Source organism: Kryptolebias marmoratus, linkage group LG8, assembly GCF_001649575.2.
Source record: "Kryptolebias marmoratus isolate JLee-2015 linkage group LG8, ASM164957v2, whole genome shotgun sequence".
Classification (NCBI taxonomy): domain Eukaryota; kingdom Metazoa; phylum Chordata; class Actinopteri; order Cyprinodontiformes; family Rivulidae; genus Kryptolebias; species Kryptolebias marmoratus.
In genome coordinates, this window is record NC_051437.1 from 24307249 (window position 1) to 24325621 (window position 18373).

General features: G+C 40.0%; 1 protein-coding gene across 2 annotated transcripts; it reads left to right on the forward strand.

Annotated features, from left to right (window-relative positions):
* The first annotated feature begins 3356 nt into the window (after window positions 1-3356).
* Window positions 3357-18026, forward strand: otud3 (OTU deubiquitinase 3). Of its 2 annotated transcripts, XM_017411434.3 has the most exons (8): window positions 3357-3487; window positions 5222-5524; window positions 13980-14128; window positions 14489-14601; window positions 14726-14848; window positions 15371-15503; window positions 15678-15844; window positions 16626-18026. In XM_017411434.3, exons 2-8 carry the CDS (start codon window positions 5319-5321, stop codon window positions 16788-16790), a joined length of 1056 nt encoding a protein of 351 aa, XP_017266923.1. In that variant the 5' UTR covers window positions 3357-3487; window positions 5222-5318; the 3' UTR covers window positions 16791-18026. The 2 variants fall into 2 exon arrangements, with proteins under 2 accessions (XP_017266923.1, XP_037833001.1); XM_037977073.1 differs by lacking the exons at window positions 3357-3487; window positions 5222-5524 and adding an exon at window positions 5544-6529.
* Window positions 18027-18373: the final 347 nt, after the last annotated feature.

Sequence of the window (18373 nt, forward strand, 5' to 3'; positions counted from 1 at the left end):
CACCACCACCACCACCCCAAAAAATAGAAAAATTAAATTTAAAAAAAATCGCTCCAGTCCGCAGCTAGACCCACCCTGCGCCCCGAGTCCAGCCCGTTTCCAGCAACGGCAGCAGCTGCATCGACGCCCGGAGCCAGACGCGCCTGATTATCCCATCCTGGCTTCCAGCAGCTACACGAGCACCCACTCCCACTGCTGCCGGTGCGTGTGCGTGTGAGTGCGGTATGTGTACAGTGGGCGGTATAACCGGGGGGGGGAGGAAGAAAAAACTGCAAGATGCCTTCAGAGGCCTCCGCTCATTAGTTCACCTCGTGTGGTTATATACCTGCACACAGACACCTTTTTCAGAATTTCACCTCAGGCTTCAGCAAAATCCCCTGCAAATGTAGCCTGCACACACAAAATGTTGCCCTGTGCAGTTTTTTAATACTGAATAATACTGAACATATCTTTATTTCTTTTAACTTCTGAAGCTGCGTTTAGGTTCAAACAAACATTCTGCTTTAATACAATTAAAAAAACTCCTTCTGCTTCGGTGGTTGACTGTTTGAGTTGTACATAAAGAAATAATCCCAAATAAATATTAAAGATATTAATTGCAAAGTATAAAATTAAACATAAGAAAGGTTATCTTGACCTGTATCTGCTTTTTTGTTGTGCTTGTTTTATGTTTTTGTGTTATTTTTCTGTTTCCTTGTTCTTTTAGCTTTGAGATCTATTGTGTTCATCTTTTTCACAGCGTCTTCCTCCTGTGTTATCTTTCACTCTGCATTCCCTCAGCCAGTCCTGCTCTTCATCTCGCACCTGCACCTCATATTCATCAGTCTCAGCTGTCACCACTTGCCTCGTCACTCCCATCAATCTCAACTCCTGGTTTTCAGTCCATCTTCAGTCAGCCTTACTGTTTGTCTTCGGCATGTTCCCTGAGTGCTTCTTTGTAACTTATTTTGCCGCCCAGTCAGCTTTTATTTCTTTTGTATTAAATTCCTTTTTTGCATCCAATCCACGAGTCAAGTCTGCATCCTTGGGTCCTTTCTTGGAAAACCTGACAATATCAAACGATGCTGTTTGAAGATGTTTACTCCAGTACTTTTTCAGATATACTGATATGCAAATGTAGGTCCACACTTAATGTAAACAAAGCACTCAGCTGAATTCTTTGAAAACCACATGAAAGCTTGAGTCACGTGATTGACCTACATTAGACAAACTTTGGCTAGACTGAGAAGTTTAATGTTTCATTGAGTTTTAGCTCAATCCTTTATTGGCTCTTCTATGGACGTCACCAGTGTTGACCTATTTTCAGTCACTTTGGCTGTTTTCGTTGGTAAACAAATGCACGTGGTAGTTGGCAGCCATTCACAAATTTTGCTCACCAATTTTTACTTTATAAATTATTTTTTGACTGGTCTTTGGGACTTTGGAATGAGTTCCTTCAAGAGATCAAAATGTGAAAACCTTGTGATCACTAGCTTCAATAAATTCGGAATAGTTAGACCATTTTGACAAAAAAATGCTGAGCCTTCTCAGATCAAAGCTCAGTCTGCTTTTATGAGCTCCATGGCAACATTAAATGTGTTTGTATTCATCCAAATATTCCTCATCTGTTTCCTGAGTGTAAAATACTGAAACCTTTGTTGAAGAAAGTGGCCTTTCAGCACCATGGACAGCAGCCCTGAACAAGCCATCTGTAAAAACAGAATAAAACTGATCTGCATAACAAAAAATTCACATCTTTAATAAAAAAACAACTATCTACCTATCTCAAACAAAAATAATTACCAATGCATTATAGGGGAACACATCATCTACATAGGGCAGATTTCTAAAACAGATGCTCCTGTCACCAACGGGCATGCTGCTATATCGCTTTACTTCATGTCAACTTGCTCCCAGAAGAACCCACCTGCTAATTCACATCAACAAGAGGTAGAATGTAAATAAGATAATAAAATCACAACCATATATGCAGCCAGTCAGCACTCAAAACACTAAAGAAAATGCCAATAATATGCAAAAATGCATTTAAAAGAGTCTGGAAATGATGTAATTTTGTGTTTATAAATTTGGTTAAATTTAATCTTAAAGTTTATTAAATAAAAAAAGGCATTTGTGTGTCTGTGTAAATGTGTATACAATGAGCATTCTGACTTTTATTTTCATAGTGAAAAACTTTCTGTTCTCACTGCGGTGGATGTATTTGTTTTGGCGTCCCTGCTTGAAAACATGAAAATTCAGACATAAATCCCAGTTAACTGATGGAAAATCCCTGTGCTTCTGAAGTCTCAAAGCTCTGATCTGGTTTGCGGACATGTCATTCATGTGCATGAAAGGGTTGTCTTTCAGTCACCCTTGTTGGCTGACAATCTCAGGTGAGATTGCTGCACGTGCACAAATGCATGGACAACCTTCAGGCCAGTACACATCAATGCCAAAACTCATGATGAAACATGTATCTGGTTTACAAATACACAAAAGGGTATGAAACAAATAGATGTTGCTTCTTTTTCGCATAGTTTCAGGAAATAAAATTGTCTGGTACTCCTTACTTTGAGATTATTTTCTTATCCGAGTGTGTTTCCTTTTTTCCCCACAGCAAATATCCTGTTTATTGCCTTTCAGCCCACTCCTCCCCCACTTTACACCAACTGTGTGGTGTCATCAAGAGTTAGTGGTGACTATTGGTGGAGTGAGTTTGAGAAGCAAGATTTCTTACAAATCTGTAACTCAGCCTCCTACTGAGTCACAGTCTGCAGTATAAAATGACCAGACAGACAGAGAGACAGACAGATAGATAGATAGATAGATAGATAGATAGATAGATAGATAGATAGATAGATAGATAGATAGATAGATAGATAGATAGATAGATAGATAGATAGATTTTTAAAATTAGAGAAAAATGATAGGACTCTTTTTGTAATGTGTGATAAAACAGCATCCATCTATTGCAACTATTTTTTTTGTATAATTTAGTTTATTTTAAAAGTACTCATCGCAATGTCACAAAGACTGGTCAAAAAAGGAATAAAAATTCATATTTACACTCAGATATGTTGAGTAAAGAATGCAAATAAAAGTGCTTTATTCACATTGAGTGCATATTTGCTTTTTAGAATTGCAAATAAATATATCTGAAAAACTACCGGAGTAAACTCTTTTTTTAAACTGCACTATTTAGTCATTCATTATAACCTTATTATGTTTGATGACTATCTTTAATTTTTTTAAGAAATAAATTTTGTGTTGAAAAAAGTAAGAAAGAAAGAAAAATCAAAAAGAATGAATGAAAGAAAGAAAAGAATAAAAGAAAGAGAGAAAAACGCGTTGTTGTTAAAAGCTTTTTGACCCGTTCCCTCTTCCGTACGTTTTGACGCACACAAATATACGTATGCGGAAGTACAGTTGTAAACAAAAACGTACAATCATTAACATTCTTTTCAGAGCAAAAACATACCTATATCTCATTGTCTGCAGCTTTTTCAAGGTAAGTTTGATTGTGTAAAGATGTGTTATGGCTCTCTATTACCCGTGTGCAACAAAGGGTAGAATAAATACAAAACAGTCTCTCGTGCTCTTTAGCAACCCGCGTTAGCTTGGGGTCGATGTTAAATAACACTTCGTTTAACAATTTTTCCAACAGGAAGTCGTGTTTCCAGTTAGTAGGCTTTCAGTTATTAACGTCGACATACTAGCCAAATGTGTAATAAAACTAAACGTAATCAGCTTCAGTATGAACATTACAACCCTTAAATGGGATACTTAAGTTTTGTTTTATTTTGAAAGCAACCTTCAGTTTGGTAACGTTAACGTCTCAGATCAGTCATAAGAACAACAACTACTGCAAAACAAAATCTGCCCACTTTTTTGCTTTTCATTGTAACTTAGTTCCTTCACCGTCATGAAAAGTATGATATTTTTCTTTTTGTATTAAAAAAATATATTAAAATGTGGAGTCTGGAAAAAAAGCCTCTTTTTCCCCTTACCAGGGGGAACCAAATATTTCAGCCGTCTGAAATAATCGGTTCCCCCTCTAAAACATGGGACAAAAATAATTTACCAAAGAGTCCTTAACTGTGTTTATTCCTCTCATCATGGACACCAAGTCCTGTGAATTTGGAGACATTTGTTCTTTTTTTGCAAAAGTTACAAGGGGGAACCAAATATTTCAGCCGTCTGAAATAATCGGTTCCCCCTCTAAAACATGGGACAAAAATAATTTACCAAAGAGTCCTTAACTGTGTTTATTCCTCTCATCATGGACACCAAGTCCTGTGAATTTGGAGACATTTGTTCTTTTTTTGCAAAAGTTACAAGGGGGAACCAAATATTTCAGCCGTCTGAAATAATCGGTTCCCCCTCTAAAACACGGGACAAAAATAATTGACCAAAAAGTCCATAACTGTGTTTATTCCTCTGTATTATGACATTATTAGCACATTTTATTTTTAAAAGAATGATGTTTTTTGTTGGTTTTTTTAAAATGAGAAATATTTGCTCCTCTAAACAATTCTGTTAATAGTTAAGTCATTATTTACGGAGACGCAGGGGGAACCGTATCTGATGGGGGAACGCGGCTCGACGTAACAGCAGCAACTCGAGCACATTGCTGCCCCCTATATGTCAAGAGGACAAATAACACCTTCAACACACACGCCACAGTGGCGTGTGTGTTGATCAAATTCACCCGCCACTTCAAATATTTACCCGCATTTGGCCGGTGGCGGGTGCTAATTTCCACCCCTGATCAAACCTTGAGTTTAACATTTTAGTCAGTATCTGTTTTTGACTAACAGTCCTCAGACAAATTCAGATTCAGATTCTTAAAGCCTTATAGGCGGCCATGACTGAAGACAGATCAGGTTTCCCACTAATGAAAAGGTTTAAGTTTCTGACCACAGGACCTTTGTAGAACAACTTATCTTTGGACAAGAGATTCTCCCAACAGGTAGCACCTGGCATGGCAGATATGTGGATGAAACTAAGTTTGAATGTGTGCTACATGAGCACAGACCTTTATGTAATGTATATGTAATGTATCTGTAAAACTGTCCTGATCTAATACTTGAATATTTTTACTATACAAAAGAAAATTTGGATGCACAAGTTTTAAGGACTAATATGAATCACCCTATCCTTGAACAGACATTATATAAACTATAATAAAAATGTTTGCTGCATCAAGGATTGTTTTTCTTTTTTGTGTTTTGTTTTTACATAGGATGCAGAGGAGTGGACTCATTTAATTAGGTGCCAGTTTATTGCCACAGCAAGGCATTCTTTGTTGTTGTGGGCCCAAAGAAACAACTGCAGCCAACATGTCTCGAAAACAGACGGCCAAACCTGCACGGAGCAATAAAAAGAGCGAGCTGGAACGCAAGAGGGATGAGCGGGCGGCACGCCGTGCCATTGCAAAAGATCGCAAGAATCGACCTCAGGACAGCGACGAAGGTGCCGAGTACATGAGTTTCTCCAACCAGCTCCAGGCACTCGGACTCAAACTGAGGGAGGTCCCTGGAGACGGGTAAGAGCCAGAAAACTTCAAGTGTTGATCTGTAGCTTGTCTGATCATTTAGCTGTAACTCCTGTTAGTTGGAAAAATCTCTAAATAAATCTGAACCTAATTGTTGATGTTTCATGATGTCACAACCTCTGTGTAATGTAATGTTTCATATGATTTAAGTTCAAGAAAGGTTTTGTAAAAACTGAACCACACCCTGTGATTCTGCAGCTTGTAGAACCACTTTTTGCAGCTGAAACATGAGGAAGGCTTCTCTACATTGTTGTAGAACAGTTTTGACCCACTTTAAAATGTTGTTTGTTGTTGTTAAGGTTTGAAGGTGTTAAGAGCTGTTTGTGTCATAGTTCTGTGTTTGGTTTTCACTAAATATGGTTGTAGGAGCAGATTATGAATCTGTATTCTAAATGGTTTGGGTCACATGATCTGTCAGCTATCTATTTAGGTTGCATCCGGTGATGCTAAGGACAGGTGTGTTCCACCCGAGAGGGGGAAACAGTTTTTGACCGCACACAACGCATACAATGCACGCAGGCAGAGCTACCGCTAACAAGTGAATGCTATTAGGATAGCTGAACTATGTATTCGATGTCACTGTCAACATGTTAAAGGGAATGACTTGTTGTACAAGGGAGACATGATGATTGCCGAATCATGGAAATAAATGGATTGATTACCTGCACTAACATCAAGGACGGCTCTCATTTCAAGTAGCGGCTTAAGTGATCGGCGAGTCAACTTTACCCCGGTGTACCACCTCAGGGGCTTAAAGCTTTGGCTTAGCCTCTACAACAAAGTCAAAAACTGTTTATGACAAGAACTGATCGTGGAAAGGAACTTTGGATGGCGTTTGTTTACGACGAGGGACGCAGACGGAGCCTGTGTGTTGGGACAGAGCGGCAGCTGATTGGCATCAGCTCATCTGCAGCCTGGTGACGTCGGACAGGATCGGCGTTCAGGAGGACATCTGGATTTCCTTGTTGCTGGATTTGAAATGCACGCATCGAATAGGTATGTGTAGCGCTACAATGGCCATCTGAAAATAAATCTAAATGTGTGCACACATAATGGCGTAAATCCAATGCATTGGTTGCTGACGTGGAGGAACAATTAACTTTGTATCAATTAACTGGTTGTGATCTATTAACTGACGGACTTTTATTATGGAGGATTGCATAGCGGATGTGGATTTACCAGCGGGTGCTAGTGCGCCATCTACTGCTGACAACCAGGACTTTCTGACCAGCAGTTGTGACACACAAACGGGCAAACGAGTGGTTAAACTTTCTGCTAAAGCAATTGCTGATCGGTTAGATCGATTGCAAGCTGGTAGAAAGGCTAAGCTAAATAAAGCTAGCAGTTTAAAGAAAAAGATACAAGAGTTGATGCAAAATGGTTTGGTTTCAGAAGTTCTAACGTCTCTTGATGGTTACATTGACTTGTGTGTTGAAATAAGATGCATGCATGATTCATTAATGAATTTATTGCCGGTTGAGGAGAAAGAAAAACATGAAATATGGTTTAAAGCAAAAATGTTGTTTACTGATGAATTTGCTGAAAATGTGAAAAGGTGGGTTAAATCAAAAGAAAACGATGAACCTAAAAATGAAAGTGCTGGTCATTTAAAAAATGGTGCTGATATTAATCACGGTGGGTTGGATAACGATGATATTAGACCTAATGATAGTGTTTCCAATGTGAGTAAACATTATAACAAAAGTGTTACCAGCAATCGGTCAAGTACAACTTCCTCTGCACAAATAAAAGCTGCAGCAGAGCGAGCTGCACTGGTTGCAAGAATGGCTGCTTTGAAGGAACGTCATGCACTGGAGGAACAGGAGCAACTGATAAAAAGGAAAAAGGAACAGCTTGAGCTAGAAACTGAGCTAGCTGCGTCCACTGCAAAGTTGGCAGTTCTGCAGGCTTCTGATGAACAGTGTCTTTCCCGTGCACCAACTGACGGAATGAACTCTTATTTTGAGGGGGAAAAAAGAAAACTGACATCAGATAAAACTCTTAATGTCATGGCAAAGGATTATAATCCTGCAGCATATAAAGTAACGCAGCAAAGAAATGCAGTACCAACACAAATCAAACTGCAAACAATGGATGTGAAACCAAAACGGATTGAAATGAAAAGTTCTGTGAGCAAGCAGCATTTTGATGCACATGATCAAATGGACTTTGAAAAATCACATGGTTTGCAACATGATGTAACAACTGCTTGTGAAAATCAAACCAGACAAAGGATAAGTCATCAAACTGATCAAGTTCAAAATGGAGATGCTGTCACTATCATGCACAAGCAAAATGAAATAACTGCTGCACTTGTGCATCAACAGCGTTTACTGTCTTTACCACCACGAGACATTCCTGTGTTTGAAGGAGATCCATTTCAATATAAAGCTTTCATTAAAGCATTTGAACAAGGAGTGGAAAACAAAGCCAGTAAAGCTGACTGTCTGTATTATTTGGAGCAATTCACTGCAGGACAGCCCAAGGAACTGGTCCGCAGCTGCCAGCATATGGATCCTGAATGTGGCTACATTGTAGCAAAGGGTCTTCTGCAGGAACATTTTGGCAATGAATACAAAATAGCAACTGCTTATATAAACAAAGCTCTGAACTGGCCATCAATAAAATCAGAGGATGTTAAAGCTCTACAAGCTTATGCTTTGTTTCTACGAGGATGTTGCAACGTGATGGAAGAACTTCATTATATGCAGGAGTTGGATATGCCAAGTAACATGAAAATGGTCATTTCCAAGTTGCCATACAAGCTCAAAGAGAGATGGAGAGCTGTTGCTCATGATATTTTGGAGTCATACGACCACAGAGCTCATTTTATTGATCTGGTTGTATTTCTGGAGAAACATGTGAGGATCTTGTCTGATCCCATTTTTGGTGACATTGAAGTGTATGCACCACAACATACAGCTGGCCTGAGGTCTTCCAGCAGCTTCAAGCTACAGTCAAGAATCAGAAGTAAAGGGAGTAGTTTTGCTACCACAGCAAGATCAGTGGATTACTCTGAAGATGGATCAAAGACACAAAAGCCATTCTGTCATTGTTGTTCATGTGCTCACCTTCTGGATAAATGCCAACAGTTTAAAAACAAGAAACACAGAGAGAAAATCTGTCTTTTGAAGGACAAAGGGATTTGTTTTGGATGCTTGTGTACTGGTCACATTAGCAGAGATTGTAATAAACGTTTAATCTGTGAAATTTGTGATCAACAACACCCAACTGTGTTGCATATTCCAAAGGCAAATCCTGAGCCTGAACCAATAAAAGAGCCAATAGGAGTTAAACCATCAACTCTTCCCCAGACATGTGGACATACAGGGGCCGGAAAGAGTCGCTGTATTCTGTCCATTATTCCAGTACAAGTAAAGTCTACCAAGGGAGTGGATGTCATACAGACATACGCCTTTTTAGATCCTGGTAGTACGGCTACATTTTGTTCACAACATCTTATGCAAAGATTAAACATCACAGGAAAAAGGACCAACTTTCTCTTAAAAACAATGGGGCAGGAAAAAGTTGTTACTGCTTATTCATTGTCTGGCATAGAGGTATCAGGGTTGAATGGAAACAACTTTTATCCTCTGCCAGAAGTGCTTACGCAGAAGCAAATGCCAGTCACTTCAGATAATATTGTTACTGCTGCAGAAATAGAAAGATGGCCTTATTTGTCAAAGGTTCAAATCCCCACCATAAAGGCCAATGTTGACTTGTTGATAGGAACCAACGCTCCCAAGATACTAGAGCCTTGGGAAGTGGTCAACAGTTGTGGAGATGGCCCATATGCTATAAGGACAGTGTTGGGCTGGATGATCAATGGTCCACTGAATGAAGATGGAAATAACAGCAGTACTGAAGTGAAGCCGCGTTCTGCTCTAGTGAACAAGATCTCTGTATCTAACTTGGAGTTTCTGCTCAACAATCAGTATGACCATGACTTCAACGAGAAAACCTCAGAGAAAATTGAAATGTCAAGAGAAGACATTCGTTTTATGGAAATCATGGAATCCTCATCAACTTTACAAGATAAGAGGTATTGTTTGAAACTGCCCTTTAAGAACACAGACGCTGTGCTACCAAATAGTTACTCTGTAGCCAAGCAGAGGATACTTGGATTAAGAAGGAGGTTTGTAAATGACCCTCAACTTCATAAGAAATATTCAAGTTGCCTCCAGGATGTCACTGAAAAAGGTTATGCCGAGCAAGTACCAGATCGACAGTTGAACGGTACAGTTGGGAAAGTATGGTACATTCCTCACCATGGTGTTTTTCACCCAAAAAAGGGTTCGTTACGAGTGGTGTTTGATTGTGGAGCCACTTATCAAGGAACATCATTAAATAAAGAACTACTACAAGGACCGAACCTTACCAGTTCCTTACTTGGAGTGCTCCTTCGCTTCAGGCAGGAGCCTGTAGCATTTATGGGTGACATTCAGGCCATGTTCCATCAGGTGAAGGTTGCAGAACAAGACAGAGACTTTCTGCGCTTTCTCTGGTGGCCAGAAGGAGACATCAGCAGAGAACTGAAAGTCTACAGAATGACTGTGCATTTGTTTGGAGCCGTTTCATCTTCAAGCTGCGCTATCTATGCGCTAAAGAAAACTGCAGATGACAACAAAGATGACTTTTCTGATCAAGCTGTTCTTGCTGTCAAGCAAAACTTTTATGTTGATGACTGCCTAATGAGTTTGGGTTCAGAGGAAGAGGCCATAAAAATGGTGAATGAACTAAATGCTCTCTGTAAAAGAGGTGGATTTCAGTTGGAGAAATGGATCAGTAACAGTCGAGCAGTGTTGCAGTCTATCCCAGAAGAACACTGGGCAAAGGATTTAAAGGAGCTCAATTTGGATCGAGATGACCTCCCAGCTGAAAGAGCTCTAGGTCTACTGTGGTGTGTTGAGTCAGACTCCTTCAGATTTCAGATGGAGATGAAACATCAATCTCTAACCAGACGTGGCATGCTGTCCATCACCAGTTCAGTATACGATCCTTTGGGCTTTCTGTCTCCAGCCATCCTTCCTGCTAAGATGATGCAGCAAGAGCTCTGTAGGAGGAGCTGTGGATGGGATGATGTCATCCCACTGGATATTTTGAAACAGTGGGAACAGTGGTTGGAGGAGGTCAAGTTACTGACTTCATTCAAAGTAGCAAGATGTATGAAACCAAAGGATTTTGGGAACCTCATACATTGCCAATTACATCATTTTGCTGATGCCAGTAAAGATGGCTATGGGACTGTAACATACATCCGGTTGAAAGACAACAAAGATCATATTAACATAGCTTTCTTACTAGGAAAGGCCAGAGTGGCGCCTTTAAAAACTGTGACGATCCCAAGACTGGAACTTACAGCCGCCGTTTTGGCTGCAAGAGTGGATGTGATGCTAAAGGCAGAGCTTCAAATGCAGCTGGATAAATCTGTGTTTTGGACGGACAGTACATCAGTTCTGAAATACATCAACAATGAGGATAAACGTTTCCAAACCTTTGTGGCAAATCGGATCTCAACAATAAGAGAGATTTCAAGCCCTTCCCAATGGAGGCATGTTGGTTCTAACGACAATCCAGCCGATGCTGCATCAAGGGGAATGAAAGTAACGCGTTTTCTGACCAATCACAGTTGGATTGAGGGCCCCAGCTTTCTGTGGAAGCCTGAAGGATTCTGGCCAGAGAATCCCATTGATAATAAGATGGACTCCAGTGATCCAGAGCTCAAAAGGGATGCTCTTGTGAACTGTGCTGCCGCTGATTCAATTAAGCCCACTGATGTTCTCATCAACTACTTTTCCGAATGGAGGAAACTCAAGATTTCCGTTGCTTGGTTTCTCAGACTGAAAACCCATTTGCTGCAGCTCATTAACCAAACAGCTCATCTGAAAGACCCTGATCTTAATAATGGGCTAGTGAAAGGACAAAGGGCTGCATTGACATCAAAAGGCAACGCCTTAAAGCCCAAGGATCTGTTGGAAGCTGAGTTGGCCATTGTACGCTATTGTCAGCAGCAGAGGTTTGGAGATGAAATTTCCTGCTTGGTGTCCAAGACTGGAACAGTAAGCAGACAGAGTTCCATCTATAAACTGGACCCTATGTTGGATGATGGGCTGTTGAGAGTTGGAGGAAGGTTAAGTAAAGGAGCAATGCCCATTGAGGAAAAACACCCTCTTATTCTCTCCAAAGATCAGCATATCTCCAGGCTCATTCTTAAATACATTCATCAGTTGTTGGGACACAGTGGACGAAACCATACTCTGTCAACTCTTAGGAGGAAGTATTGGATCACCAACGCAAATGCAGCAGTGAGAAAAATCATATCTGAATGCCGCAATTGCAGACGTTTTAATGGGAGAGCTTTGGAGCAAAAGATGGCGGATCTTCCAAAAGAGAGACTTGTTCCTGATTTGCCTCCATTTACGAATGCTGGAGTGGATTATTTTGGACCTGTTGAAATCAAGCAAGGCAGAAAACAATGCAAACGATATGGTGTAATATTTACCTGTATGACAAGCAGAGCAATACATTTGGAGGTAGCAAACTCCCTCGAAACAGATGCCTGCATCAATGCAATACGCCGTTTTATCAGCAGAAGGGGTCAAGTTGTTCACATCAGGTCGGACAATGGAACCAATTTTGTTGGAGCCGAACGGGAGTTGAGGCAAGCTCTCGCCTCACTGGACCATAAACGGATACAAGATGCTCTTACTCCATCTGGAATTGAATGGAGTTTCAATCCACCAGCAGGATCCCATCATGGTGGAGTGTGGGAGCGTATGATACGCCTTGTTAGGCGCATCCTCAACTCAGTTTTAAGACAGCAACGATTGGACGATGATGGACTTCATACTGTTATGTGTGAAATAGAGGCCATATTGAATGATCGTCCAATAACAAGGCTATCAGATGAGCCAAATGATTTGGAACCTCTCACACCAAATCATCTGCTGCTACTAAAAGGAAAACCTGCCTTACCACCTGGGCTGTTTGAACCCTCAGATATGTATGTGAAGCGTCGTTGGAGACAAGTTCAATACATCTCAGATTTATTTTGGAAACGCTGGATTAAGGAGTATTTGCCCCTATTGCAAGAAAGACAGAAGTGGAATCAACAGAAACAAAATTTGAAATCTGGAGATGTCGTCGTCGTCATGGATTCATCTGCCCCATGTGGCTCCTGGCCTCTTGCCAAAGTAATAGCGGTTTTCTCTGATAAAAAAGGCATGGTGCGATCTGTAAAACTACAAACAAAGAACAATATTATTGAAAGACCTGTTACCAAACTTTGTTTGATACAAGGGGTGTAAATTAACAGATATGTGTTCATTTTGCTCCTATTGTTGTTGTATATAATTGTTATGTCTGCCTGCCATAACAATTAGGGGCCGGTGTGTAGGAGCAGATTATGAATCTGTATTCTAAATGGTTTGGGTCACATGATCTGTCAGCTATCTATTTAGGTTGCATCCGGTGATGCTGAGGACAGGTGTGTTCCACCCGAGAGGGGGAAACAGTTTTTGACCGCACACAACGCATACAATGCACGCAGGCAGAGCTACCGCTAACAAGTGAATGCTATTAGGATAGCTGAACTATGTATTCGATGTCACTGTCAACATGTTAAAGGGAATGACTTGTTGTACAAGGGAGACATGATGATTGCCGAATCATGGAAATAAATGGATTGATTACCTGCACTAACATCAAGGACGGCTCTCATTTCAAGTAGCGGCTTAAGTGATCGGCGAGTCAACTTTACCCCGGTGTACCACCTCAGGGGCTTAAAGCTTTGGCTTAGCCTCTACAATGGTGCTGTGCATGCTGGCAGAACATCTCCACTTTGGTTTCATCTGTCCACAGGAAATTGCTCTAGAAGTCTCTGAGTTTTTTTCAAATGTAATTTTGCAAATTAAAGCCGTACTGCCATGTTTTTGTTTTTATTGGGAATAGACTTTATCCTCACATTTCTTGCAAAGAGATATTTGTTCAATCTTTTTCTGATTGTCCTATTATGACCTTTTGAACATTTTAAACTTGTAAATCATCTTTCTCCTTGTTGAATGATGGACTCTAGAATGACCTTATAACTCCTTTTCCCCCCAGTTAGATGGGGAGAAACAGTTGTTTTTTTTAAGATCACTGATGGTTTAATTTTTGGAAATAAATAAACCACCACACTGCGTTTTTGCTGGATTATCTTTTTTAGACATATACAGTTTGTAACCAGCAGAATGTGTGTAGTTTTTAGAAGCTTGCATTTCACAACACTGATGGTCTTGTTGGCTTAAAACCAGAGATTTTCCTGCCAATTCCTTCCTTAATCAAAGCAGCAGTGGAGTTTAAGGCTTTGATTTAAATATTCTGTCAGCTGTAGAAACCTTACGTTTGGCAAAAACACAGAAGCCCTGAAGCTCTTTTATGTGGTCATCATCTTTGTCTCCTGCAGGAACTGTCTGTTCAGAGCGCTCGGTGACCAGCTGGAGGGTCACTCTCGTGATCACCTGCGGCTTCGACAGGAGACCGTGGATTATATGATGTCTCATCGACACGACTTTGAGCCCTTCGTTGAGGATGACGTCCCATTTGTGCAGCACTGTAAGAAAAAAAAACAGTGGATGAAATGTTCTAAATTCACACATAAAATACTTGAAATAATATGACATAAAATTTCGTAACGTTTTATTTACTGTTCACCACAGAATGATGTTAAATGAAAGAACAACATTGATTTAAGTTGTATTGGGTTTTGACGAACGATGATGTGGTGACCCCTTGTGGTCAAAACTGTTACCTGCAACAAGGCTTTCATTCTTGACCAGTTTTATTAAAAACTATTAAAAAATATTGTTTTTATTTATTTTATAACTGTTACAGTAATATATAACAAGAAAAGTGTTTTGTATAAAGTACAAGTTTATAAAAACAATCTTTTTTTTTCTCTTTTTTCCTCCCCAGTGTCGAACCTCTCTCAGCCTGGTACATTTGCTGGCAATGATGCTATTGTAGCTTTTGCTCGCAGTCAGCAGGTAAAAGTGGTCATCCATCAGCTGAACACACCGCTGTGGGAGGTAAGCGTGAGGCTACAGGCCAAGGCTGTCAAACATCATCACATGAGCTAGTGTACTATTAACTCTGTGGCCCCCCAACACACCTGTAGCGCGCCACGGTTTATTCGTTGCGATGTCTCCACAGATAAATGGTGCAGAGAAGCCCGTGTGTAGAGAGCTGCACATTGCCTATCGCTATGGAGATCATTATGATAGCGTGAGGCGGATTGGAGACAACTCTGAGAGTCCGGCTCAGCTTCGCATAGAGGTACACCAAAGTGCTTTTTGACTGTTTTCACTTCTGACTCAAACCATCACACTGGCAAAGACTTGTGAGCCAAACTATTACAAAATATCTAAATATAGCTAAAGAGTCATTTAAACAAAGACATAATGGCAACAAAACAGCATTTATTCAAGTTTTATCCATTAAAGACCCCTGTTTTTATCTGTTTAACAATTATTGTAAAAAATATGCTGCTAGTCGTGATTTTTAGGATCTAGGTGATTTGTAGAAATCATTTCATGACTTCACACATAAACAACAGTGGGATCTCAACTCTGACTTTGGAAACTACTAGTGCAGAGTAAACAGTTTATTAGACTGATATGTGTGAGAAATTAGCCATCATACCTGAAAGTGCTAAAGAATTTCCAGTTTGTCTTTTTCGTTGGGCTTTAAATCAGCAGCATATCATGTTACATGTAACCTTTATTGGTGCTATGAAGTTATTTTTTCAACTGTACTTGTACAAAGACAGCATCAGCTGAGATGTTTGTGCTGTTTCAGAGCCTGCAGAATTCACACGGCCACCAGCACCAGTTTGGAGATGGTCAGAAGGACAGGCAGAAAAAACCGTCTCCGACAGCATGTGAAGAGGAAAACGTAATCCTGAGCTCCATCAAGAACCGAGGAATCCAGGGTCAGAAGATAACACTTCGAGATTTGATACCTTAAAGCTTGTCTTCTCAGTTAAATCTTCTTATAAACTCATAAACATGTCAGCCTGTTAATAAGTAGATGACAGATCACACTGAATGATTTGGTTTATTTGTTTATTGTGGTTTTTATTTATTTTAAATTTTTTTTGCCTCAGGTGATGAAGAGAACTTGCTCCAGCTGAGCGCAGCAACAATCAATGCTGAGTGGCTCGCTGGTTCTTTGCTTGGCCAGTCTTGTCAGGGCAAGTGCTCGTCAGGATCCTGTTCAGCGTGCAGTGAGCAGAAACAGCCAGTAGAGGGCAGCAATGCACAGAAACTCAAGGTGGAATATATGAGAATATACCGTTATTTTTGCTCATTGCTATGCTACTTCATTGCAATCAAATGGCATTTATATGTTTGTGTAGAATCTCAGTTGTCCAGGATATGGCCAATTGAAAGAGTTTTAGAAAAAGAGACAACTAGACTTTGTGCTAGATTTAGTTATTTTTTAGTTCAAACTGGAATGTGCAGGGTTGCAAACTGCATGAGATTAGTTTGAGAGTAGGGGTGAAACAAGCTGTATGCGTCAAATGAGGAAAAAAACAACTTTCAACGAGGGAGGAGACCTCAGGATTCAGCTCTCCAGAACCTAAAAAGATTCTGGGTGAATCAACAAGAGTCAACTCCTGTTGATCTGAGATGATTTATTTGTTTTTTTTAAAGAGCAAAGTTCCATTTATTTACATAGAGGGTGCAGAACGTAAAACTTGAACTGGAACCATGCTGTGTAAACGCTGTTCCCGCTCCAGCTTCAACTTTCAGGATACCTGTGTCAACATCCTTGATGAGCACCAGGTTAACTCCAACCCCCCTCAGAAGGGAGGGGAGTAGGACTAATCTGCATATAAATTCAGCTCTCATAAACAGAATATCTCATGCAGTTTAAAACTTTGCACATTCCAATTTAAAATTAAACATCCTCTCAGAGAAAATGTGAAACGTCTTCAACAACAAGGAAAGAAGTCCAGTTGTCTTTTTTACACAAATTAAAATGTTTTTTTTGCGGGGGGGGAATACATGGGAATAATTTGAAAATGTGTCTTTGTTTGTGTCCTACCAAGCTGTCGACCAAGCAGAAGAAAGAGCAGCAGCGGCAAGAAAAGAAGAAGCGTCAGGAGGAGAGGCACCGGCAGAAGTTTCTGCAGAGTAAAGGAGGCCAGGACCAGAACCAGAACCTGCAAGAGGCTGTGACTTTAGTACCAGCTCTCAATACGCTCAGTATATAGACTGGGGCATGGCCAAAACAATCCCCCCCCTTCCTCGCTACTTCAGCTGCCAGTGGCTGTCCAGTTTTGCACATAGTTGAATTAAATGAATATATCACAACAGATAACTTTTCCTAAAGAGAACCCTATAGTTTCTTTGCTAACAGTATAACCTGTGTGAGTGAGACGTGTGAAAGTTGGAAGAGACGGCGTGTGATTATCAGTGTTCCTGTTGGGTTTTTGATAAAGTTCGTTCCTTGATTTGTGTCTGTAAGAACTCTGCAGACCTGGTCTACCTTCTTCGCTGCCTTTCTGTGCTGGATGTCCGGCTTTCCGCGCAGCTAACTCCGAGCAACAGATCGGGTCGTCCTGTTTGGGATTCAAAGAGGAGGGAAATTATTGTAATGCTCACTGTTTTAAGGAATGTGGGAATACGTCAAAATAAACAACAACTTAATGTTTTTGTAGCATAACATGATATGTTAGATAGGTTAACATTCAAACTGCTATATAGGTCTAATATATTTTCTTTTCTTTCAGCATTTCTGTCAAATGTAGTAAAACAATCAGAATTCCTTAAATGTAAAGTCAAAAATTCAGTTGTTGCTTCAGAAAAGACATTTTTACACATATTATGTATCGATTTGATCATGGCAAAATGGTCCACAGATATCCAACAAGATAAAATAAAGTATTTGTAGATGCAATTAAATAAATAAATAAGAACAAATGCTACCTTTGGTACAGGCTGCCAATAACAAAGTGCCAAATAATACAATTTAAAACCGGTTCTTTGCCAAGTTCCCTTTTTTATGTTTGGAGGATTTATAAGTTCAGAAATCTTTCCTATTAGAATTTAGGATTGGACTACAGACACGAGTAAAAGCAGCCGGTTTCTGTTGTTCATATGCTTAAATTTGTGTATCTGTACAAGTATTTCTGCTTTGTCTTCATGTTTTTTAAGGGGAAAAAGAAACAAATGTTGGTTTTACATCTCATGCTGTGCAAACGAGTGCAGAATGTGCAAATGTAGATCAACTGAGCAAAAAGGAAATGTTTTGTGTCTGTATGTGCGTGGATTTGTCTGTTAGCAACGTGTCCCATGAACCACCACCAAAATGATGATAAATCTGTCATTTCTCAACATAAGGTGATCTTAGTCTAAAACTAAAAAGGTGGCGGGCGATATGCATTCCTTCAAGCACTGCTGGTTTTAATTTAAACCATTAAATTTTCCCTCTTGTACAGGCTCATTCATCAAAGAGCTCCATGTCTTCACAATAGGATGGTGCCGAAGGTGACTAAATCAAAACTAAACAGTAAAATAGAAGATGAGGTAATATTTGTTTGTTTATAGACTTTGAAAAGTTTTGGGAACTATAACGTAAGAGCACTTAAAAGAAATCTGTCTCCTTAAACAGAACGGAGGCGTGGCTCAGCACTTTCTGAACAAAGATCTTCTGTTAGTTAAATATACTCTTTGACCGAAATCAGCCCATCAGGTGGAGGAATAGAGGTAACACCACGCAGCTTGTTAGCTTTGGACTGATTCCCGTCATCACACTGGGAGGAAAGTCAAGTTTAAAAATGTCACAAATCCAAGA

Bases quoted from the DNA above. Each gene is read 5' to 3' on its own strand.
- otud3 (XM_017411434.3), top strand. From the start codon at position 5,319: ATGTCTCGAAAACAGACGGCCAAACCTGCACGGAGCAATAAAAAGAGC. The intron at 14,129-14,488 runs GTAAGAAAAAAA...TTTCCTCCCCAG, and splicing joins CGTCCCATTTGTGCAGCACT to TGTCGAACCTCTCTCAGCCT. The intron at 14,849-15,370 runs GTACACCAAAGT...GTGCTGTTTCAG, and splicing joins CGGCTCAGCTTCGCATAGAG to AGCCTGCAGAATTCACACGG.